The following is a 9,308-nucleotide window of genomic DNA, read 5'->3' as shown; positions in this document are numbered from 1 at the left end:
CTCTCTCTAGTTTATTATACATTGGTACTTTGACTTAAGTGGAGCAGTTTCTTTCTCTATAAGAAAAAGTTCATCATATTAGATGCTGCCATATCGATGCTGCAAAAACCTTATTGAGGCTCAGGTGTGTCAATTGACCTTGCATTTTTACCCTTAAAAAATAATCCATTTTGGAAACAAGAGATGGACTCGTGGCTTTGTTTTTAAAATACAAAAGAACCCATAGGGGCACTTGAGCAGTTAAATATATATAGTTAAGGTTGTCGGTGTTGGTGCTTCAGATATCCCACTGATTGTCTCTGACAGTGAGGCTAAGAGCTTGGGGAAGAAGGTTGGAAAGGTTGTAGCGGGCGACTCTTTCCTCTTTGAGGTGGAATGGAGAGGCTGGTAGTTTCAAGGGGTTAACACCATTAATACAAAGGATATTTTCAGTTCTTTTTCTACGATTTTTTAATATTTTGTAGTTGTTTGTTTTGTGAAACTATGGCAACTTAGTGCTATATAAATCTCCAGTAATAGTGCGTCTAGGAAAGAGTTAGACTCATTGGATTTTGCATATATTTTCACTTTGATTTTGCAAGAGACTAACTCCAAAACTCGAATCCATGATCTCTTGGTCATATGACGACAACTCTGCATCTCAGACCTAGTCTTATTAGGCCTCTCTCGTTAGTGTAACCCAAAAAAAAAATTGAAAGATTTTTGGTTTAAACTTTAGATTAGCTTACGTGGTTGAGGTGCATTGGTGATAGAATTGGAATATAATGTGGTGAATGTTTGTATTAATTACTGAACTTTGGTTACTGATATGGTTAAAGTGTTTGTATTAATTACTGAACTTTGGTTACTCATATGGTTAAATATCAGTAGCAGAAAACTGCATAAAAGGTTTTGAAAATCTCAAGGACCATAGAAAATAAAGTATCCCAGGCAATTTAAGAGGTCTGGTTTTCTCCCATTCTCAACTTACTTCATTCCTTTTTCTCTTCTATTATCTTCCCTTCCCTCTTAATAGTTCTATCACTTTCTTCATTCTCTTTTTATTGCTTTCATGCCATTTGGCTGTCACTGAATTTTCTCATATCTTTGTCTTTATTCTCTCTTAAGACTGAATTTTCTCTTTTGTATTCTCGTATATTTTCAAAATACACATACAAAGATACTCTGTCATGTGTTATAGGCCAACTCTATGGTGCAAAAGTGAGACAATCATTGCATTATGCACAAGTTAGTTTCCACCATTAAATCTATAAATCTCATCATTAAGTAATATGAGTCGTGATGAAACTTAATAATCCAATGGTGAAAACGCTTATGCACGGTGCACAAACATTTTACTTTTGCAAATTAAACAAAATCCAAGTTTGATACGTATACCTCTGTCTTCAATGTTCTTTATATGATACACACGTAGCTAAATTCAAGAAACTTGGTTGCATTCTTTTTGAAGTGCTAATGATAAATTTGCTCCATGGGAAAGTATTTTCGGATTTGTAGACATGTTGATCTTTCATGTATTTGAGCTGCATGCCTCTGCTTAGTGTTTGTATAATTCTGTTAACACAGTCGAAGACCAGATGTTTGAACAAATGGATATCTGAACTGATGAGATTGGTTTTTTGTTCTGGTAGTGTGCATACTTCTTCCTCTTTTTTACTAATCATCCCACGGGTAAGTAATTCCACGATCGTGGCTACCGTTGATCTCCATGTTTTGGAAACATGCCCTTTGTTCCGAACATGTATGAACTGCTATAGTCTGCTACTTTTACTGAGTTTTTCTCATACAAATACATCTGCAATTTACCGATTCATGTTGTGGTAGAATTTCTCATTCCATTATGGATGATTATATGCAGTGAAGAACGGACCTTCAACCTTTTTTTTTGTTTTTTGAAACAAACATATGTTGAACCTTTAATCACAAACTAGCAATGCGTTAAAAATTAGAGTTTGTGCATCAGATTGTAAAACTGAAAGAAGTATAAAATGAACCCGTTATGAGCTATTAATTACATCAGAGGAATTCTTCAAAAAAAAAAATATTACATCAGAAGTTTCACATGAACATGTTTACTTAGTTTTACAGACCCACCATTTTCAAATCCATGATACACACGTACATTTTCTGCATGCATATCTCTAACCAGCAATTATTCACCTTTACAGTAGCCATATCCTGATTGTTTGAATTCAAAAGCAACACAGCTATTAAAACTAATCAACTGGCAAGGATTATATACAGATAATTTACAAAATTATTTTTGTGGCTTCTCAACTTAAGGAACGACGGGGTGAGAAGAGACGAAGAGGCGACAACCTCCCCATGAAGCCTGGTGAAGCAAGACCATTCATGGGTTGATAATGAAGCTTGTGGAAACCCTTATGTTCTGAACGTTTCATTTCTCCATTGAAGGTCCCACATTTCACCATCCACCATCTCTTTTTGGTTGGGATATGATGGCTTGAGTTCATTTTGTTGCACATGTACTCTTTTACCACATGCAATCCCTGCTCCACCACCTCCTGTGGAGGCGAAATGAGTGGGTTTCCCTCCACACTTAGCTTTTGGAGCTTCTGGAGGCATCCGATGGAGTCGGGCAATGTTTTGATATTGTTGTAGCTAACATCTAGTTCAACTAGGGACAAGAGGAGTCCTATGGAGTAGGGCAATGACTCCAAGTACCGAAAATTCTGACTCACATTCAGGGTTTCAAGATTGACGAGGTTCTCAAGGTCGTCGGGGAGACTCCTGAGGCAGTTCAAACGTACGTCGAGAACCATAAGAGTCATCATGTGAGAGGTGGATCTAGGAAGACACACCAGCTTATTGGAGTTCACTGCAAGCTTCTTGAGTTTTATGAGCTCAAAGCCTATTGTGTCTGGAAGTTTGCTCAACATGTTGAAGTTGAGATTCAGTTCTTCTAAGGCTCTGGTGGATCAAAATCCATATGCACACGTGCATGTTAGAAAAAAGAAAGAAAAATTGTGTAATAATCAATATCAACAATGATATGTAATAGTAACACACATAACCCTTTAAGCTTTTGGCACAATTGCACTCCAATTTTATCATATAATAATGGTGACATAGATGTGAGCCTTATAAAGACGTGAAACATGCAGGCATTATTCAATCAATATCTAGTTGGTAGGTTTAGAGATATAATATGCGTAGAGTTTACAATATTGATTTTGTGATGTTGGGTCTAGAAATTCTTGATTAGAATTGAAAATTTGAGGCAATTAAATATATTTTTTAAGAGAGAGACAATTAAAAACGAGAAATTCATGATGGGGGTATTTATATTATATCATTGCAAAACAAGTATACAAAGTCTCCCCAAAAAAAAAAACAAGAATAAAAGTCTATCGGACCGGATTTTTAATCATGGTTAGTTCAAACAGTTTATTTTTTTAATAATCTTTTTTTATTTGTTAAACCAGAATTTGGAGGTTTTGTCTGTTAGATCTACAATCCAGTTTTTAAAACATTAATAAAAAATATATCAATTTACATCAAAGTCAATTTCTCTTGTTTTTGTTACTTTTTTATTTGCATGACTTCATTAGGTGAAACTAAAATGTGAATACTAGATATTCATTGAAATATGATTAGACACCTACATCAAATGTAATTTGTTGATAAGTCTTTGGTTTGCATGGTTCATGGGAAAATTAAATATGATTATGTTTAATTAGAGATTATTAGATAACTTGTTTGAAAAATCACAAGAAAAAAAGATAACTTGTTTGAGTTGTTAACTAATAGCAATTAATATTTTTTTGAAAAGTAATAGCAATTAATCTGTTAAACAAAAATTTGATTAGCTTGATAAGATATAATTAATCTACTTACTCAAAAAAAGGATATAATTAATCTATTTTCTAGATCTTAATAAATTTGTGAAAATAGACAAAAAAAAATTAATTTTTTTTTTATAGATTCACAAATCAGTTGAATATTTGTTATGCAAAACACAATAATGAACATGGATGTTCTAGTAATAATGTCAACATTCAAAATTTGAAAAGTCATATGTATGCTGAAAGAAAATAACAACACCTATACACAACTAAAAACATGTATATCTAGCCTAGGCATGTAAATGGACCGCATCCGTTGACATCCGCTGTCAAACTTTCTAAAATAATCTCTAACAATAACTTGATATGAGTAACACTTAAAATTGAAAAAGTTATAGCATGGGATAATTTTATTATATATTTAATTATCAATAAAATCATAAAGAGAAATTAAGAAAATAAACCTGCAATTCTCAATGGTTGCAGGGAGGGATTGGATGAAGTTTCCAGAGACATTCAAAACTTTGAGTTTAGAGAGACAACCAATGGAATTGGGTAGGGATCTAAGCTGGTTGGAGTGCACGTCCAACATTTCCAAGTTTAATAATCTTGCTGTTAATGACTCCGGAATGTTCTGTTATATATAGTTAAATTGTTATTTCATATCAAATAATTTATATAATAAGATATTCAATCAATTGTTCATAAAAAAAAGATATTCAATTAATTGTTCATAAAAATAAATGTTAATGTTCATAAAAAAAAAGATATTCAATCAATTTGGAAGAAGATACCTGTATATATCAAAGCTAACCGTTATATTACATCTAATATATTAAGTTAAATATGTCTTAATCAAATATATTTTTTAGACTTAATAAAATGAACATATACTAATACTAGTTGCACCAGATACTTATCAAAAAAATCCAAGTAGTACAAGATTATGCTATTTTCCCTTCAAAAATGATTATTCTATTTGTTATGGACAGCTAAACCACTATGATTTTAAGATTTGGATCTACATCCAAGATTTTGGTTCTCTAGTGCATCCTATTCCTAGCTATTGATCTCATCATGAGTGTCAATCATATATATTAATTGTGATTGTATAAATTGCATTGTACAACAATTTTGATGAAAAGACCTAAACTTCAAAACTTACACAAAATTGCATTGTACTAAATTAATTGTGATTTTGTCAAACATGGAGATTGTACCTGGAGATTATTGTTAGATAAATTGAGCTTGGAAATAATAGCTAAATCAAGAGAAAGTTTTGGAAGTGAGTCCAAAGACATGCCATGCAAGTCCACAACATGAACTTTATCTTCCTCCCTCGGCGGCGACGGCGACGTCTTTTTTGTCTCTCTCTTCCTTGTTGTCATATGATCCATCTTCATTGTCATCTGATGATCCTGATGAAGAAGCTGAAATTGATCCAAAGCATACATATTTTAGTTGATATATGAGAGAAGCTAGCTAGCTAGATTTTGTGAAATAGATGGAAGAGAAAGTTGGAGATTTATAGAGAGAGAGAGATGATAAGAGAAAGTAAACGATATATGTACGGATGAGGATTAAGGGTTTGTATAGTGACGTATTATGAAAGTACGAGAACCGTATAGTCAGGGTTTGCGTGCTAAGCCACGTTCTATTCTCATTTCATTTCATTACTTATCTATTAATTAATTAATTTTGGTTTAATAGTATGCTAAAGTCAGAAAATAAAGTCAATGGCTGCGTATTTGCTTACATTATACATGATAAAATCTACACTGGTTTATGTCTACTTAGTATATTATAAAAGTAAGTCCCTAGAATTTTACCATTTTGCTCATTGGAGGGGTATTTTAGTAATTTCCTATTAATGGGGTGTGGTTAATGCCACCTCATCATTTTAGGGTGCATTTCCCATTTTGCCCTTCACCATTTTTTTTTAATTATTTTATAATTTTTATATTATTAATAACTTTTATAATTTTTATTTTTTTAACTATTTTTCAATTTTTTAACCCAAATTCAGTTGCTTCTAAATTGCCGTTGTGGGAGAGTAAGGTATCGCTTGATCCTACTTTTTTCCAACTTCTCTACATTTTTAAGGAGAAGTTAGGTCAAACACACTATCAATTACTTTAATTTCAATATTGTTTAATCATCACAACCTCACAAATATTTTTATTCACACTGTCATTTAATGATACCAAATACTATTATTTCCTTTCTTTAACCTCGCAAATATTTACACACACATTAACGTTTAGAGTAATATTTTATGTCCGTCTGTCTGTGTTTTTGTTACGCTGATGCATATAATTTTTTTTAGTGTTGCTTGGTTGAGTGCTACCTCACCATTTTTTTTAACTATTTTCCAATTTTTATATTTTTAAATACTTTTAACAATTTTCCAATTTTTTCTCCCAAATTCAGTTGCTTCTACACTGCCATTGTGGGAGATTAAGATACCGTTTGACCCGGTTTTTTTTTTTACTTCTCTACATTTTTAAAAAGAAGTTAGGTTAAACACAATATCAATTAAGTACTTACTAGAAAGGGAACATTTTTTAATGCATAGAATTGAATGGAATGAGCTTTGGCCAAAAGTTGTTGAATGCTACTTTAAAAAACTACTTCTCGACAATATATTTCGCAAGTAACTCTTTTCAACTCACGCTGAGAACCTTTTCTTTTATTTTTAAATATTATATTTCAATATATTTTCTTTTCATTTAACTTTATTTTATTTTATTTTATTTTTTTTGAACAGTTCCATTTAATTTAATTATCTTTTTTTCAAAAGATTTTTATTATCTTTTTATCACTTATATATTTAATTTCAATATTGTTTAATCATCACAACCTCACAAATATTTTTATTAATGCTGTCATTTAATGATACCAAATATTTTTATTTTCTTTCTTCAACCTCGTGAATATATACACACACACATTAACGTTTCAAGTAATATTTTATGTTCGCCTGTCTGTTTTTTGTTACGCTAAAGCATATAATTTTTTTTAGTATTGCTTGGTTGAGTGCTACCTCACCGATTTTTATTAACTATTTTCCAATTTTCATATTTTTAAAAACTTCTGACTATTTTCCAATTTTTTTATTTTTAACTATTTTCTAATTTTTTTTCACAAATTCAGTTGCTTCTACACTGCCGTTGTGGGAGATTAAGATACCGTTTGACCTTTTTTTTTTCAACTTCTCTACATTTTTAAGAAGAAGTTAGGTCAAGTACAAAATTCTTTTAGGCATCTACATTTTTCAACTTCTCTTTTAGGCATCGTTTAGATGCCTAAAATTATATGCATTTACCTAAAAAGGTATAGATGCCTTCGAAGACATCAATGTCAAATGATGCTAGTTATATATGCACATGCGGAAGTGATGCTTAATTTCCATTTGTTTCAACAATGTTAATTGGTCAACGGGATGCATATAATGTACATGCATGCATTTATCTAGACTTTATATGAAGATAATAGGATGATAAATTAGAAGTCATGTTACATTTTCTTTAGCTTAAAATCAGTTATGCTACCTTTATTTTATAAATTATATGTAACTATATTCGCATACATCTTAGCCATGTAAATATGCATTAGACTAATATTGCAGTTATTTTCCTCTTTAGCATTTCCCAAACGAGGTGTCAAGAACAATTCTGAAAGGAAAGCGCAAAACAATCACTCTCATTGATGACCAGACATAGAGACAGTATAACTGTCATCTCATTATCGCAGATAGAGCAAGCTATGAAAATTACTTGGTTGGGCAGTGGTTCAATTTCTGCAGATAATGAGTGATGGAAGAAGGTGGTAAGCTCATCTTTGATCTCGAAAAGTCACAGAAGAACTTGCAAATTCGAGTTGTTCCAAAGTAGATCTTTGTTGTTGAACTATTTTAACTTCTACTATTTTGATGTATCGCTTTGGACTGTAGTCGTAAACTATCTTGACTTTGGGATGTCATTTGTTCTTTTCATTTTGTCTGATGTAAGTATTGGCAAAAATTCCTTTTTGGTTAGTCTATGAAACTTGCAATCTCTTTTATAAACCTAACTATTATGTAACGTTAATCTGTACATTGTTGGTTCCTTCATTGGTTCCAATTAGTATCATGTTAATTGTAATGTTGTTTTCCTAATCTCTTGAGAAAAATAAAACATGCTATTTTCCTACAGTAAATCCTTACAATCCTTTGGTAAATGTTTTAGAAATGTACATATATATAACTTCTAATTAACACTGCAATTTGTTTTGTACCTAGCACTTCTCAAATGAGATATCAATGACATTTCTAAAAGGAACACGGAAAATAATCACACTCATCGACTAACAAGCTCAAAAAATGTATAAGTGTCGCTTGATAACGGCAAAGAGAGCAAGTTACAAAAAATACTTAGGCGGCCAATGATTCAAATTTTGACGAGAACATGTGTTAGAGATAGGTGATAAGTTAATTTTTTATCTAGAGAAGCCACCTAAAAATATGCACGTTCAAGTCGTTTCCAAATAAAAATTTGGTGTTCATGATCCGCACTTTCAACATATCACCTTAACATTAATCCTAGACTAGATTATCTTCACTCACTGATGCTACTTCTTTGCTTGATTTCATTTGATGTAAATATGGGTATTACAACAAAACTCTTTTTTATAATTTTCGATAATATGTAAATTCACACATCATTGATTCTTTTATTGGTTCAAATAGTTTTCATTCTAAATATTATGTCAATTCCTAATCTCATAAACTGATTATATGCTCTCTAAATCAGGCCATACATATTTTATGATGAATCACAATGTTCCGTCGTTTTAACATCTCTTCTTTCAAAGATTTTTTTTTATCGAATACGTTATTGAACTCGTGCGAAGCACGGGTTTGTAACTAGTTGAAAATAAAACCTAAATAATATTTGATAGAAAACTATACTAGTATATTGTAATATTTTAGTTTTTTTATGGATAAATATTAGGGTTAATTATTTAAGAGAAGTCATTCAATATGCCAACACATATCACGGCTCTTTCGATGATATATCTATATTTATTTTTTTCGTAAGTATATATCTCTATAAATTTAATTGGATGATAAAATATTTGTTATTAAATAAGATAAGATAATCTTTTGTTTGGGCACTTGATCAGTTATAGTGGTTGTTATTGACCCACCCCAAAGTACGTGTTCGGTAGGTCTGGACCATGTTCCTCCCTACTAATTTAACATGCACAACCAACTTACACTCATTAAATAAATAAAGTTACTTTTGTTTACTTTTCTCTTCATTCATCGTGAAAATATTGTTGATTTTGTGCATGGTTGATGCTAACAAGGAGTTGTCATAATCACAGTGACTTCCTCTGATATTTTAAGAGTTATAGTGTAATTTTTGATAAGTTTTGATGGTATAGTTTCATTTTAATTAATCAATGTTGCCCCATTTCTCAATTTGTTTTTTTACATAAATGAATAGTTTTTGTTTAAAA

The 9,308-nt window shown here is 31.3% G+C and overlaps 1 protein-coding gene across 1 annotated transcript; it reads right to left on the bottom strand.

Moving 5' to 3' along the window:
• Positions 1–1,967: 1,967 nt before the first annotated feature.
• Positions 1,968–5,350, bottom strand: LOC11438753 (plant intracellular Ras-group-related LRR protein 6). The gene is made up of 3 exons (XM_003595064.4): positions 5,027–5,350; positions 4,271–4,440; positions 1,968–2,931 (listed from the first exon to the last, which is right to left on the bottom strand). Exons 1-3 carry the CDS (start codon positions 5,258–5,260, stop codon positions 2,274–2,276), a joined length of 1,062 nt encoding a protein of 353 aa, XP_003595112.1. The 5' UTR covers positions 5,261–5,350; the 3' UTR covers positions 1,968–2,273.
• Positions 5,351–9,308: the final 3,958 nt, after the last annotated feature.

Source organism: Medicago truncatula, chromosome 2 (genome assembly GCF_003473485.1).
Source record: "Medicago truncatula cultivar Jemalong A17 chromosome 2, MtrunA17r5.0-ANR, whole genome shotgun sequence".
NCBI lineage: Eukaryota > Viridiplantae > Streptophyta > Magnoliopsida > Fabales > Fabaceae > Medicago > Medicago truncatula.
This window is presented reverse-complemented; position numbering and strand designations above follow the sequence as displayed.

Coding starts and splice junctions, on each gene's coding strand:
- LOC11438753 (XM_003595064.4), bottom strand. CDS start 5,260: ATGTATGCTTTGGATCAATTTCAGCTTCTTCATCAGGATCATCAGATG. Junction 4,441..5,026: donor TATCTAACAATAATCTCCAG/GTACAATCTCCA, acceptor TATATATAACAG/AACATTCCGGAGTCATTAAC. Junction 2,932..4,270: donor GCAACCATTGAGAATTGCAG/GTTTATTTTCTT, acceptor TTGATCCACCAG/AGCCTTAGAAGAACTGAATC.